A 13,734-nucleotide genomic window follows, 5' to 3' on the forward strand; every position below is an offset into this window, starting at 1 on the left:
AATTAAAGTTATCCTATGGCACGTGTGTTTGTTCAGTAATTGAAACTAATTATCTCAATTCACTGGAACCAGCCAGTTATTACAGAGGATGCGTATACTTCTATACTTCGTATATTATATGCTTAAAAATGTGTTATGTAAGTAAGCAATGTTTTTGATCAATGGAAATAGATTCTTTTTTTAATTCTTGTCCAATATTTTCATCGTTTCTCTTGTATGCAGAATCTTTGATTAAATTTCCTAATACAATTCCTATGAATAGAATCATTCCCACTCTATGATTGGACATAAACTTTTTGGCACAGTCCATAGGATTATTAATGTTCAAACTATAGATCTAAAAATATATTTGTGTATTAGTCTTTTTCTAAATATAAAATTTTATACATATTTTATACAATATGTTTTGATATGGTATCACCTGATTAGCAAGATGAGCACTAATTAATCCTACTGCTACATAATATGGCCAAGTTTGTGCAGTTAATACACCTGATGTTATGAACCCTGTTATCATAGCTGTACCAAATCCTGTTAGATATATCTTTGTCCTATCTCCAAACTTTAAAGCTGTTGACTTTATGCCTACTACAATGTCATCCATTTTGTCCTGTAATTACAAAAATGAAAAAGGAATGGTTCAAGTGAAAAAAAAAAGTAATTTAATGTTACCTGATGCGCATATATAGTATCATATAAAATCGTCCAACAAATTCCAGCAGTGTAAAGAGGTAGACATATAGGCCAATTACATGATCCTTGCACTGCAGACCAACCCAAAAGTGCACCCCAATTAAAAGTCATTCCTAGCATCAACTGTGGCCAATATGTTACTCTTTTCATAACAGGATACATTATTACTAAAACTGTAATAAATACAAAAGTATAACAGATTAATAATATTTTTATATTTACTTTAATAGCATTTCTAAATTTTAATTTATGAGTATTGGACATGGATAACTTTTTACATCGCTGAATACAAATCTTTACATGTTACTATTGTTGAGGATAAAGATTATTAACGCGATTGTACAATAAAATTGAGAAATACTATTTTATACTAGTGTCAGTAAGTTAGTAATACCTATTGAACTTGCACCCAATATAATACTATAAAGATTTAGTTGCAATAATATAAGTAATCCCAAAGTTAACTGGCTTCCAAGGAAAACGAGCGATTGTAGTGGTGAAATTTCTCCCGTGACCAATGGTCTATCTTTTGTTCTGGCTACCTAACATTAAAAACTTCACATAATGCCTACTTCTGAAACAGTTTTCAAATCAATACTACCATTCCGTCAATATCTTGATCCCACATATCATTTATAATACATCCTGCTCCTCGCATAATGAATGCACCCACTCCAAAGAGGGCCAGAAGTTGAAAATCTGGCAATGTACCTGGTGGTGCTGCCATGGCTATACTCCATCCACATGGCCAAAACAATAACCAAGATCCTATGCGTATAATTTATTAGTTAGTTTATATTATTTTTCAATTGATTTAATATAGAATATAAAATATCTATCTTACCTATTGGTCTATCCATTCTTAACAATTTCAAATATGATTGTATCTTACGTGGAGAATTATTTATTATCTTGGCAGCTAATGTTACATTTTGTTTTGGTAAACACTTAACTGCTTCAGAAGGTGTTGTTCTATCAGTTGCAGATAAAATTTTCACAGATTTTGATACACTTTGACTCGGTGTACAATTGCGTTTACAACTGTGCTTGTTATGTATAGAGACTGATGTATGAATTGTGAGGCGAGTATGCAAATGGTTGAAAAGACAGTTTCTTTGACAAGAGTCCATATGAGATATTAGAAGTTTACCGGAGTTAATTAATCGTTGAAACCTCTGTGCTATTATCATTGTTTTGTGTTTCACCGGTAATAAATAATAATCGTGAATTTAATATAACCCTAATTTTATGTAATTTGATTTACTTCATTAATAAATTCAAGTTCCCATATGTAATTATACATTTAAGTCAAAAATTTTACTATGTATTGTAATTTTTAAGTCATCTTAATAATAAACTTAGCGGTATTTTCTTGCATTACGATACATATTTCGTGTTACAAGGTTAAGTATTCTTACTCTACGGCGTTACTGCTCGCATGCAATTGTTGCATAATACCTATTTGACATTGTATATACACATGCGCAATCGTTAATTTTATTTTCGTATATTGATAGTTCAAAAAGAAATGTTTTACAATGAATCTGTTAGAAAAATACAACGGTAGAGAGAACATTTTCACAGTGTTTCGAAGCTATGTGATATTTAGTATGTATGGGCAAGTGTATGTGTAATTGCAATAAAAAATGTTGGGATATAGGTGTAGTAGTAGATTTGTTTATTTTCAAAAACATGTATAATCTGCATATATACATGCGCGTGTGTACTATATATATATATATACATATATTTTGTTATGCATGCTACACGATATTTACTACATATACGTATATATTTAGGTATTGTTTGTATGTATATCGTTGTCATGGTATCAAATGATCGACTGGTTTTCTTAATTTAGAAATAGTCTGGCATCAATTTCATTACAGCCAATAATTTTTAAACTTTTTATATGTCTAAAGTCGTATTTGAAAAGCATGGAAGCTAACTGTGAGTGTCAGTATACAGTAACATTAACGGACGAAGTTGTTCAAAAACGGTTTTCTGAGACAAAGGATAATTTTAATTTTGTACCTAGTATACATGAAGTATATGAAGAAGAGTCTGATGAAGAATCTGTCTGTGATCAGGAAACCAGGGTTTCTAAAGATAGTAAACAAAACATAAATGCAACAGAAGATGTTGCAGCTGATGATTCTCTATATGGCAATGAATCATTTTGTTCTGATGAATCTTATGATGAATCAGAAGATACCAATATTAGATCTAAATCTTTTGACGATTCTCATTTTTCACATGAAATTACTAGTTGTAAATGTAACAAAGAAGGTAACACGGATGAAGGAGAAAGATTAAGAGATACAGTAGAAAATCATGAAAGTATAAATTCGGTTCGTTGTAAAAGTTCAACGTCAGAAGATAAATTTGGAGCACTCAAACAGATAAAAAGTAAGAGAAAGAACATGAGCTTTACAGATGAAGAAATAAGAAAAATTGAGTGGGAGAATCAGCTCCTTTTAAAGAAAATAATGGCTCAGCAGAAACCAAAAGATAAGTTACTTAGGAATAATATATCTCAACCACAAATAAGCAGCTCAGCAATAAATAGAAAAAAATTGCAGAAAAAAATTGAAAATGAAAATATAGTATGTATCCTATGCTACATTCTAATTCCAACAAGAAGTATGACATAGCATTTTTAATTACCTTATTATAGATTATTGTTGAAATGTTACTTATATTTACAGTTATTGCTTCAAAGGATACAGCAAACGAAATCGCGTGTTGTAAGTACTATGGTAAAATCTGGTTGCAGACAGACAATTCTTGAAAACCAATAATTAATAAACTATTAATAATAAACTATTTTCATACATTTTATAGTGATTAAAATTAATTTTTCTAAAAAATTTGTATTTGATAGATTTGTCATTTTTTGATTGAAAACAGATAGTATAAATTTTATATGATTGTTAAATATTTAATTCTATGTGCCATCAAATATGAAGTTACAAGTGAAAATAATATATATTTATATGTATCAATGAAAATGTGTTTCCATCGCCAAGCTGGTAGTCTTAATTACTGGTTTGCTAAGTTATTCTATTCGATAATAGCAAGAAATATTATAAAATATCGCTATTATGAAAATTGCAAATAAAATTTCTTAAAGCATTTTGTCCAACACTATTTTTAGAATGCAAAATATAAATAATTAAAACACACAGCCATTGCCAGTCTTGAAGTGTAGGTACACAGTTTATTTTATTTTGTATACATCACAACTTTGTAAAATGTTTTGAAAATTTACCGAAGAAATTTCTACAAGTCAAGACTATAAAAATCACAGTTTTCACTCGTTCCAAGTAACTTAATCTTCCCATTTTTACTTAACACCAACAAGACCAACGCTCTCTGAGTATTGTGATCACTTTCTTGTTACATATATGTAAAAAGTATGAACAAAAACAAAAGCAATGTAATCAAAAGGCAAATATCCACTAGCTGACAACTTTCTTTCACATTTATGATTACCTTTTCTCGATTGCTCTGTACTTGAATTCTTGCAGGGATTCAGTATATAAATTTAGGTACACAATGATGTTTATGGATTATTTATATTCAAAACTATACAAAAAGGACTATATGATGTTTGATCAGTAAAAGAAATTTCAATGTATCACATTAAATGGCCAATGATATAATATAAATTTCTTAATAATCAATAACATGAAAATCTAAGTAATAACGAAAATGAATTTTGTCCGAAATTATCCTGTGTTATTATGCGAGGTACCATTCAACAACATATCACAAATACATGGAACATGAATAATAACAAAACTCAGCCGGTAGCGTTTAAGCGTTATCGATCACAAGAGAGTCACTAATAAATACATTATTACTTTTCGTTTTAGAAAAGAAGATTGCTTAACCAAGTCTGTGGTATCACATGATACAATATCGGAAAGTTTGGGAACGAAATTAGTCTTCGTGCTTTTGTTTCCAACATTCTGTAGACGATGGTGTCCATATTGTACTAAGTGAACGAAACGGATCAAAACCCGGTCTTCCCTGTAATCATAATATTATTTATTAAAAAAAAACAAGTTTATGGAATAAAAAACACTTTCTATTTTACATGGTTTTTACGAATTTGCAATGAATCATTAATTGCTCACTTGTGTTTCTGACTCTGTTTGCAAAGAGGATACCTGTGAAGTTACAGGTGGTGCAGCTGCACCCCATGGCCCTGCAGCCCATACTCCACCTGTATTCACTCCCCAAACACCACTTCTTTCTTCTCCTACTGCTGCTCTAGTGTACAATGGTTCCCAATTTGTTTCAACCGTAGCCCAGTTGTCTATAATTTTATATTAAAAGTCATATTAAAACGTAATATAAATATTACTTATCAATTTTTAAGTGTTTACGGAGAGAGAGAGAAAGAGAGAGAGAGAGAGAGAGAGAGAGAGAGAGAGAGAGAGAGAGAGAGAGAGAGAGAGAGAGAGAGAGAGAGAGAGAGAGAGAGAGAGAGAGAGAGAGAGAGAGAGAGAGAGAGAGAGAGAGAGAGAAAGTCGTATTAGTTATGAATTTTTCACCCCTTAAAGTATCCGTTAATGTTGGAGGTTTTTCTGGGGATTTTGATGATTCTGCTTGAAATCCGCTAGTCCCATCTGGCAGCAGCTTGAACACGGGATTATTGTCTTCCCATAACTGACACCGTGTATCTTCTTCTGGACTCTCTAGTTCCATTAAAGGTTCATCTGTTTCTGGCAGATCATCGTATGGCACGAGTTCTCGTTCAAACTGAAAATGTGCGTTTATAAAGTGTATACGATTTCTATTTATACTGATAGAATTAAGCTGAAAGAAGTATAACAAAAGAATAGTAAATAATGGGACAATTATTTTTCACGTACCGGAGGTTCTGTAAATGCGTTAATGAAATAACTATTTGATTGTTGCGAACTGTTCTGTATTTTCAAGGGATTCTGATTAAAAGATTTCTCCTTTTCGATAGATGGAACACAGAGAGGTATAGGTTCCGAGATCCTTCTATATTCTTTCGAGCTTTGCACTAATTCTTGACTTGATTGTTTTGTATAATCTATATCTTTGGTGTCACAGTTAAAGACTAGCGACAAATTATGCGTAGTCGTTTGAGTCTTGTGTAGTTTATTAAAAGTTGAAAACGATGAGATACTCTCTTGATTCCGTGCTACAACATCGCTAAATTTAGCTCTATTTTCACCCCAACACGATGGCGGCGGCGTTGGCAAGGGAGTAGAAATTGCACCCAATGTACGTGTTTGGTCTTCCCTTTGATTAGTACCTCCGTTAAATGATGTCGCTGAAGAATAAAATAGTAGATTTAAATATTAATATCTTAACACTTGAAATAGTTGACAAAGCATACATACTTTTTATATGCGTTTTATCAATGCCTCTGCGCTTTTGACATCCTTTATCCTTCCTCGGAGGATTCTTATTTTGTCGAGGTAATTTAAAAGATGACTCGACGGTACGAGACGTGTGAATATGATGTTTCATGGTAGATCTTGTTGTACTCATTTTCCATCTGTTTGGATTATTTTGTCTCTCTTTATCATATTCGTCATCATCACAGTCACCTTCATAGTTATCTCTATAATCTACACACGGCATAGGAGCGATTGATTGAGGCTTAGCTTTTTTAATTGCTGGTTTCCTTTGTAATTTGTCTGACTTTGTACAAGCCTGATCAAAATTCTACAACACATAAATAAAAATAAGTAAATAGCGAAGTTACTTTTACCGGTAGTCAATATTTTACCTTGCACGGAGGTGGATCATCCTGAATAGAACTTTCAGTTGTCGTAGATGATGTCTCCTCCTCCGAAAGATGAATACTTCTTTGGCTACTGTTCGATTCAAATTTTTTAAATGATACATGATTATTGTTACTATTTCCAACAGTAATTTGTTTTCTTTTGCTATCCAATTTACTGTTTCGAGCATTGTTCAAGAGTCCCGTTGTATCAACTTGTACTTCATGATCAACCAATTTAGTTTCTTCCTTAGTACTTCCTATTTGATTAGATTTTCCTTTCCGATTCGTTATAGGGCTTGATTTCGTAACTGTATTCATAGTATATTTCTTCTCCTGAGTACCTTGAACATCTGAAAATGCATTTTCTGCAACGCAACTGTCCGTTTGTATCTCTTGCGTATTGTTCTGTTTTCTATTATTCTTTTTCTTAGTGCCGAGCGTGATATTGCTTACAACATTACTATTATCCAAAGCAGAGTCTTCGTAACGCTTAAGGGATAACAAATCTTTCGTTTCGGTGTCCAACTTGAATCTGCGTTCCTCCTCTGCGGACCAATCAGGAATCTTTATTCCTTTCTGTGCGTGTTCCCTTTCTTTATACTTTTTCACATTCATCAATGTCCAATCTGGATATGACATTTCTTCTTTTTTTGCTACTTTTTGTTTTTCTTCGTTCAACTTCTCTTTTAAGCAAGTCGATTCTTGCATCGAATGCATTGGCATATGAGATAACAATCTCAAATCAAAAGGTCCTTGAGCTGGACTTTCCCTTGAGAAGTTAACTAAAGCTCCCCGTAATATTCGATCCGCTTCAAGAAATGAAACGGCAAGGACGCATATCAATAATATTGACGATAGACTGACAGCCACCCATTGAACGGCATATTCCCACGATGGTCTCATGAGTGCAGCCGTGCAAGCTTCTAATGAATGGGAAGGAAGTGTCGCAAGTAAATTAAGTATCACCATACCATTTTCTATATCACTGTCGGAGCTTAAACTCGTCGATATTAGAAGCTTCCTTTCGATGCGCGACAAAGTAAAATCCGGCGAGAATGCTATCTCAATCTTCTTTGTCGCATTCGGATTTAACTTGAACGGTGCGCAGTTTAACACCTTAAAACCATAACCTTCACATTTTAAACCGTTTATATAAAAATTGTACACTTCTATGGGCAATTCTCCTGTGTTTCTGGCCATAAAGGACCGTTTTACCGTTAAGTTTGGGACTGGGTTTCTTTTAAATCGTTCCCCTGTTACCGAAAAGAAAATCAAAATACAATTCAACGCATTAAAACTACGGATATTTAAACATGTTTTCTTTTTGTTATTGTTATAACTTACTTGAACAATAGAATGAAAAGAGTAAAGAAACGTACATACGTTCGCAATCTTTAAGATGTTTATCCGCGAGTTCGAATAGTAAAGGTGTAGTGGAGCCTGGTTTCCGATTTCCAAATCTAAATTGTGCATTTGCTCCGTGGCCCATTACACGTAAAACTTCCAAAATAGTCATATTATTCCTATAGTGATAAATAAGAAAAATACAGATATTTGTTTTTATAATATAAAAATGATGAAAAATATAAATGAATATATAAAATTTACCTAATATACAAAAATGCGGATGATAAAGAGGGGGAAAAGGGAGTGTATGACACTCGTATCGTTTTCGATTCTAAAGGCTTTAAATATAAAGGAATGGACTGTGACGCTACCGTAACGTCCCATTCTTTTTCGAACCATTCCCGATCTTCTGTAGCTTCTTCTAATTTAAATTCTTCTGCAACTGATGATCCACACTCTACGCATGCGAATTTAAACCTGTGGATACATATGTACATTAATGTAAATACGTATAATTCATATTAATAATTATTACAGGCTTAAGTATTAGAGTGCACACTTGGTTGGCAACGAATGGTACAGCCTTGCTCCTTGTGGATAATTCCAATCCATCACTAGTTGCATTATTAAAGGATTACTGCTTGGATTGTAAACCTTGATTGACCTGTAAGACGTATTTCCCACTTGTGTTAAAGGAAACACTAGAACAACTTTATTTTTGTTGTTATCAAAACCACTCAACAGGCTGGGCCAATATGGCTTTATGCTTAAATAAAATTTATGCCCTCGCACTTCAGTAGTATCTAAACGCATTGTAATGTTCTCCCAAGAACGACCTCCTGTTGAATTAAGGAAACGCGTGTATCTCGTGTTTAACAGATTTAAATCAGAGTCTCTCGTATTCGAAGGAAGGGCCAACGTATTCAACCACTGTCTACCGGCTGCAATATAATTAAACACTACTTATACATACTCTATTAAGCTTTTATACACTGATCAGTCACTTAAAATATGTAATCACTTAGATTTATACTTCACACTTCTACATATATTCACAATTACAACAATGTAATGCTTACCATTACTCTCCAATGACAAACCCAAATAACACTGATGTTTACAAGTTACAGATGGTTCGATTCTTACTGACCCAATGTAATTTTCGCCTTTTGTTATAATAGGCATCGATGCCATTTCCAGAGGAATGTATTTTATTCGATTATCTTTAGTAATGGGCGCGATACGAGTCACCTGCATGGGTCTTATAAACGTCGAATACACTTTCACTTGTTGTACGCAAATTGAACCCTGTAAAGAAATTACTGTATAAGATAAACTTGATAAAATATGTACTGATATTTTTTGTACGAGTACTCACAGGGAAGCAATCTGTGAAAATAAGTTTCTTCAGAGAAATTTTTCCATGTGAAACTCGCATATAAACTGGTAAAATAAATCTTTCATACGTCGTTCTAACGAATACGTCACCTACGATGGTGTCTTCTTCGACCATTGGAGTTTTTACTTTAATTTTAAATATGGCTAAATAACCAGGCTTTATATATTGCTAAAATGAAATAAATATTAATATTTTCATATATGGTTAAGTGTTGAATTACTGTTAATATTTTTAATAATAACATTCATACATTTCCAGTATGGCTGCATACAGTTATGTTCCGAAGTTCTTTGTCTAAAAAGTCTGCTGGACCTCTTTGACAACCCATGAGTTCCAATACTGCACCGGGCATATTAACACCCCATCCGTGTAAGTCAATATTAATTGGATTCTGATTTTCTAAAGCAAAAATAGCTTCATTTTCGGTTCCACTTCCAACAGTGCCAAAGTTCATCGTGCCTTCATCACTTTTTCTTCCTTCGGGAACAATTTTTCTAACTTTTCCATCGTAGCTTAATAGTGGAACTTCAGTCACGGAAACGTTCGAATGAATTAAAATCGACGATTCCATTTTCACGTTATCAGTTTTTCTATCTTTGGCAAGTTGTAAAGAAAATATATTGACCTTTTGTTCCGGTTTTATTACTCGTGGAACAAAATTTTTTATCTGAAAAGTTTAATATCGATTATTGGGCCTAATCATTTTGTATAGCATTCAGATCAGTCGTGCTTAGCAAATTCAGTTGTGAACAATGTTATGGCCAGTCGAGTCTTTAATACCCGCCTAATGCTGTTCAAGTTTCACGGCCTTGAAAATAACCATGAGCATTTTAACAGGTACTCTCGACAAGCATATTTCAACACGTCTGATCTAGATGACTAGAATACATCTAGATTACACCAGCTTAAAATCTGCTTACAGCGAAAAGTGACTTCACATGGGTCGACATGGTAACGTTCGTGATGGCTAGTGGTAATTTAAATCTATTAACAACGCTAAAATTCCGTGCTTGATTAGATTGGAGAGAACAATAATGTGTAATTGATGCGTTTACTTCTAGCCCACCCTGTAATACTTGTGCTATCCACGGAATTATTAATTTTTGACTAGAACCACCAGGACCGATTGCCTTAATCACCAACTTTCCTTTAAAATGTCGTAACTCTAAACCAGTCTTCCCTGAATTGTAAATATAGATATATGATTACATAATGAACAAGTAAAATTTGTGTAATTTAAAATGAAATTACATACAATCATAAATTAATGCTCCAATAGCAATTGGTATATCTGTATCTCCTGGAATTATCGCTTGTTCGAAATGAAGCTTCAATGCTTTAGAAACAGGTGTGTTAATTATATTCTGTAAGAGTCAATTTTTATTTCATAAAGGATTTTTTTACTTCCCAATTATTGTAGCGGATGGTGATTAATGTTAACAACTTACCATAATTTTAACTGGCTTTTTTGCCGAGTTTTTTAAAGCAATGGGATATTGAATAGGAGGTTGTAACGAACCACCCATACCTAAATTAATTACTCCTGAACTGCCACCCCAATGAAGACCAGCCCCACTTTTCACTTCTACTTCAACCGTTACAATAAGCACTTCTGAAGTGTTATTTACTTTAAGTCTGTAATTCAGACAAGTATATATAAATGTCCATCTACAAGATAATATTGTAAATAAAAAATACAAAGCTACAAACCGTATATATGTTGTATGATTTTTTTCAGTGTAAGCATTAAAATGTAATCTTATGATAGGCTTTGTTTGATACGGTGGGATTTCCCACAATTCACGTGAACCTTCTGCTTCTCCTGATGGCAATTCCAGTTGAAATTCTCCACCACTACCATATACTTCTAAAACCTGTGAAAGCATAACAAAATATATAACAAAATAAATCCATTTAATGAGAACCTAATGAATTCGTGTGAAAATGATATAGTAGCATAAACTATTTACTTGTAAAGTTTTTGCATGTGGATTGTGCATGTATATAAGTGGAGTAAATGTTGCATTCAAAGGTAATTTAACTCCCACTACAGGTCTGAGTCGATATGGACTACTGATACTTACTCCTTTTACCTACAAGTTAGAATCGTACTTTTAATAAGGATAATTGTATTCAGAGTTCACAATTGTAAATAAAATAAATTTTTTACTTGGTATTTGACAGTTCCATCTGTAGTATGTATAAGAAGATGCGTATCAATGTCACCTTCTTCTCGACCAAGAAAAACAACATCAAATGTTGTGTTACCCAATGGTGGAACTACCTATACAAATTGAATCATCATAAAATAAATTTAAATTTCATATATTGTACAAACAATCAGACTTTTACTTAAGCATTATTTAAATAATACTGTTTATATATTTTCATATATTAAATATATATTAAATGGAAAAAATTTACTTTGTTGTTTGATAAATACATTATTTATAAATAAATTTATTATTGTCTTAGATTGCTTACATTACAGTGAGAATTATTTGTTCAACATACTACAAACAATATAATTTTAGATCAGAAAACTTACTTTGTTTCGGAAGAATGATGAATGGAAATGACGCGTATTTCCAGAAATTGATAAAAGATGGATTGTTTTGTTGTGATCTTTATTAAATAAGATCACAGTTTCTTGGTGGGGTATACCAAGTTGTCTAAGAAGAAAAATATCCATATTTTACATTGATACATTTACAATAATATTACATTGATAGCTATAATTTAATTACCTTTCTTTGAAATCCAAAACATGGGGTTCAAAATAAACATAAGATAACAAATCTTGTGTTTTATCCTCATCTGATGTGGTATCCCTTAGAAAAGAATTTCAAAACTTTAATATATTTAGCAAGTGCAGCAAGTGAAATACATTTTTAACAATTATTTATAGTTGGTATAATAATATTTAAACATAAATCTTAAAGGTAAATAGATTATTAGTCTGTAATTATAATATTGTATATAAATGTATTGAAAGTAAAGGAAGAAGGTAATCTGCAAAATCTTTATTTTCACTTGTCATTACTTTACTTACTCAGCCCCATGTACAGTATTAGTAAAATCCTAAAACATAAAATAAATTCGTTATAATATAAAATGTTAAAGAAAGAATTTGATCCTTTTAAATGATATATTTTATTTGAAAGTAAACTTACAACTAACCTTATGCATAGAGATTGGTATATTATCCAAAAGATATTGAACGTCGTTATCATCTTGCACAAAGACTGCAACAAAATTTAACATTACTTTGAAAAATTGAAAATGTAAATTGCGATGGATAAAGAAATGTCTAATACACATGTATAATAAATAGGAAATGATAATTACTCAAAAATTCATATTAAGATTAGTTATATTATTAGTATTTTAATGAACACATGATACTTTGTTTTGTGTAATACACATTTTTTATGTATTTATAACACGAAATTCTGACTAATAATTCTTTTGAGAAAATTTCATGGAGTAATAGTCCATTAAAGTATTAAGTTTACACTTGTATAATAATTATAGATTCCTATTATTGTAAAGCACTTAATGCTAACAAGAGATACAAGATGTAAAATTGCATAAGAAAAATTTTTAATGAAACTTGCTTTCACAAGTAAATAAAAATATTTTTTTAATATCACAAGAAGCAAAAATATTATTGCCTCATGTAATAAGATTCTCTATTTTTGTTTTCTTAAGACAGTGGGTATAGATATTTGTAAATCTTGCTCAGAAATAAACATTTGCCAATATTTGAGAGGAATACTAAAATATAGAAAATAAACGAAATGATGTACGTTAATGTTGATTAATTGTCTATTAAATACCAATATACAATTGAAGGCGCGTATCATGTCAGTGATAAACCATGAATGTTAAAACAGCATAAATATACACTTACCATTATTGTGTCCATGTAAGGACGGTCGAATTTGTGACGTCAGTTGAAAAAACGTTAACAAGACGAGGCAATAAAGTACTTTCAACTCAGTCATAATAATAGGTTTTACTGTGCTGTTTCCTGTTTTGTCTTTAGCAGAAATGAAAATCCGCTTTCGGCCATACTTTTGCTACTATCGAATTCTGGAGTATCGATTCTGCTTCTGTCCAATTTTGAAAGCCCTCTTTACTCTTTACGATTGAATTTTGAGTGTGTCCAATCTGACGAGGACAGATTATATATTAGTCCTCGCGTCTTTTATTATTGCACCAAGTATAACATTGAAATCGAAACCTATTCATTAAGTCAATAAACTTTCGATACATTTTTCCTTTCGTAAGAAGCTCATTTTCTGGATAATTAAACACATCACATCTTTATTTACTTGCTTCTTACAATTTTTTCGTAGAGTATAAATTGAAATGAGTGTACCTATTAATTAATTTAACAGACAAATATACATATACCTATTGGAACTTTGTTGCATATGATACACATTCGTCTGCATACATATCTATGCACGTATGTATCTTGTATGTGCAAGCAAATAATAGTTACCGAAATGGTGTG

General features: G+C 31.9%; 3 protein-coding genes and 1 long non-coding RNA gene across 8 annotated transcripts; 2 read left to right on the forward strand and 2 right to left on the reverse strand.

Moving 5' to 3' along the window:
- Nucleotides 1-63: 63 nt before the first annotated feature.
- Nucleotides 64-2,210, reverse strand: Coq2 (ubiquinone biosynthesis protein COQ2, mitochondrial). The gene is made up of 6 exons (XM_076375494.1): nucleotides 1,538-2,210; nucleotides 1,295-1,461; nucleotides 1,088-1,235; nucleotides 673-866; nucleotides 422-610; nucleotides 64-337 (listed from the first exon to the last, which is right to left on the reverse strand). The coding sequence occupies exons 1-6, from the start codon at nucleotides 1,881-1,883 to the stop codon at nucleotides 134-136; spliced, it is 1,248 nt and encodes a 415-aa protein (XP_076231609.1). The 5' UTR covers nucleotides 1,884-2,210; the 3' UTR covers nucleotides 64-133.
- LOC143177534 (uncharacterized) lies at nucleotides 2,205-4,780 on the forward strand. 3 transcript variants are annotated; one of them, XM_076375497.1, is made up of 4 exons: nucleotides 2,205-2,492; nucleotides 2,561-3,299; nucleotides 3,402-3,440; nucleotides 4,224-4,446. In XM_076375497.1, the coding sequence occupies exons 1-4, from the start codon at nucleotides 2,308-2,310 to the stop codon at nucleotides 4,236-4,238; spliced, it is 978 nt and encodes a 325-aa protein (XP_076231612.1). In that variant the 5' UTR covers nucleotides 2,205-2,307; the 3' UTR covers nucleotides 4,239-4,446. The 3 variants fall into 3 exon arrangements, with proteins under 3 accessions (XP_076231612.1, XP_076231611.1, XP_076231613.1); XM_076375496.1 differs by lacking the exon at nucleotides 4,224-4,446 and adding an exon at nucleotides 4,572-4,780 and having other exon boundaries at nucleotides 2,206-2,492; XM_076375498.1 differs by lacking the exon at nucleotides 4,224-4,446 and adding an exon at nucleotides 4,572-4,780 and having other exon boundaries at nucleotides 2,258-3,299.
- Nucleotides 3,885-13,679, reverse strand: Tmem131 (Transmembrane protein 131). Of its 3 annotated transcripts, none has more exons than XM_076375492.1 (24): nucleotides 13,632-13,679; nucleotides 13,126-13,385; nucleotides 12,393-12,457; nucleotides 12,265-12,293; nucleotides 11,960-12,043; nucleotides 11,761-11,884; nucleotides 11,383-11,496; nucleotides 11,183-11,305; nucleotides 10,923-11,086; nucleotides 10,661-10,847; nucleotides 10,468-10,576; nucleotides 10,133-10,392; nucleotides 9,463-9,879; nucleotides 9,192-9,380; nucleotides 8,893-9,121; nucleotides 8,373-8,754; nucleotides 8,075-8,290; nucleotides 7,850-7,989; nucleotides 6,470-7,719; nucleotides 6,078-6,405; nucleotides 5,577-6,007; nucleotides 5,256-5,463; nucleotides 4,836-5,017; nucleotides 3,885-4,728 (listed from the first exon to the last, which is right to left on the reverse strand). In XM_076375492.1, exons 2-24 carry the CDS (start codon nucleotides 13,217-13,219, stop codon nucleotides 4,639-4,641), a joined length of 5,415 nt encoding a protein of 1,804 aa, XP_076231607.1. In that variant the 5' UTR covers nucleotides 13,220-13,385; nucleotides 13,632-13,679; the 3' UTR covers nucleotides 3,885-4,638. The 3 variants fall into 3 exon arrangements, with proteins under 3 accessions (XP_076231607.1, XP_076231606.1, XP_076231605.1); XM_076375491.1 differs by having other exon boundaries at nucleotides 4,869-5,017; nucleotides 7,811-7,989; XM_076375490.1 differs by having other exon boundaries at nucleotides 7,811-7,989.
- Nucleotides 9,471-10,614, forward strand: LOC143177536 (uncharacterized). The gene is made up of 3 exons (XR_013001584.1): nucleotides 9,471-9,581; nucleotides 10,050-10,185; nucleotides 10,274-10,614. It is a non-coding gene; the product is annotated as an uncharacterized LOC143177536 (long non-coding RNA).
- Nucleotides 13,680-13,734: the final 55 nt, after the last annotated feature.

This window comes from Calliopsis andreniformis, chromosome 3, assembly GCF_051401765.1.
Source record: "Calliopsis andreniformis isolate RMS-2024a chromosome 3, iyCalAndr_principal, whole genome shotgun sequence".
NCBI classification, from domain to species: Eukaryota; Metazoa; Arthropoda; class Insecta; order Hymenoptera; family Andrenidae; genus Calliopsis; species Calliopsis andreniformis.

Excerpts from the sequence above, each read along its gene's own strand:
- Coq2 (XM_076375494.1), bottom strand. The coding sequence starts at position 1,883 with ATGATAATAGCACAGAGGTTTCAACGATTAATTAACTCCGGTAAACTT. Across the intron at positions 1,462-1,537 it reads AAGAATGGATAGACCAATAG|GATCTTGGTTATTGTTTTGG; the intron begins GTAAGATAGATA and ends TTATACGCATAG. Across the intron at positions 1,236-1,294 it reads ATCAAGATATTGACGGAATG|GTAGCCAGAACAAAAGATAG; the intron begins GTAGTATTGATT and ends TTTTAATGTTAG.
- Tmem131 (XM_076375490.1), bottom strand. The coding sequence starts at position 13,219 with ATGACTGAGTTGAAAGTACTTTATTGCCTCGTCTTGTTAACGTTTTTT. Across the intron at positions 10,577-10,660 it reads AAAAGCCAGTTAAAATTATG|AATATAATTAACACACCTGT; the intron begins GTAAGTTGTTAA and ends TGACTCTTACAG. Across the intron at positions 9,381-9,462 it reads TATGCAGCCATACTGGAAAT|CAATATATAAAGCCTGGTTA; the intron begins GTATGAATGTTA and ends ATTTCATTTTAG.
- LOC143177534 (XM_076375496.1), top strand. The coding sequence starts at position 2,308 with ATGGGCAAGTGTATGTGTAATTGCAATAAAAAATGTTGGGATATAGGT. Across the intron at positions 3,300-3,401 it reads AAATTGAAAATGAAAATATA|TTATTGCTTCAAAGGATACA; the intron begins GTATGTATCCTA and ends TTATATTTACAG. Across the intron at positions 3,441-4,571 it reads AGCAAACGAAATCGCGTGTT|AAAAGAAGATTGCTTAACCA; the intron begins GTAAGTACTATG and ends TTTTCGTTTTAG.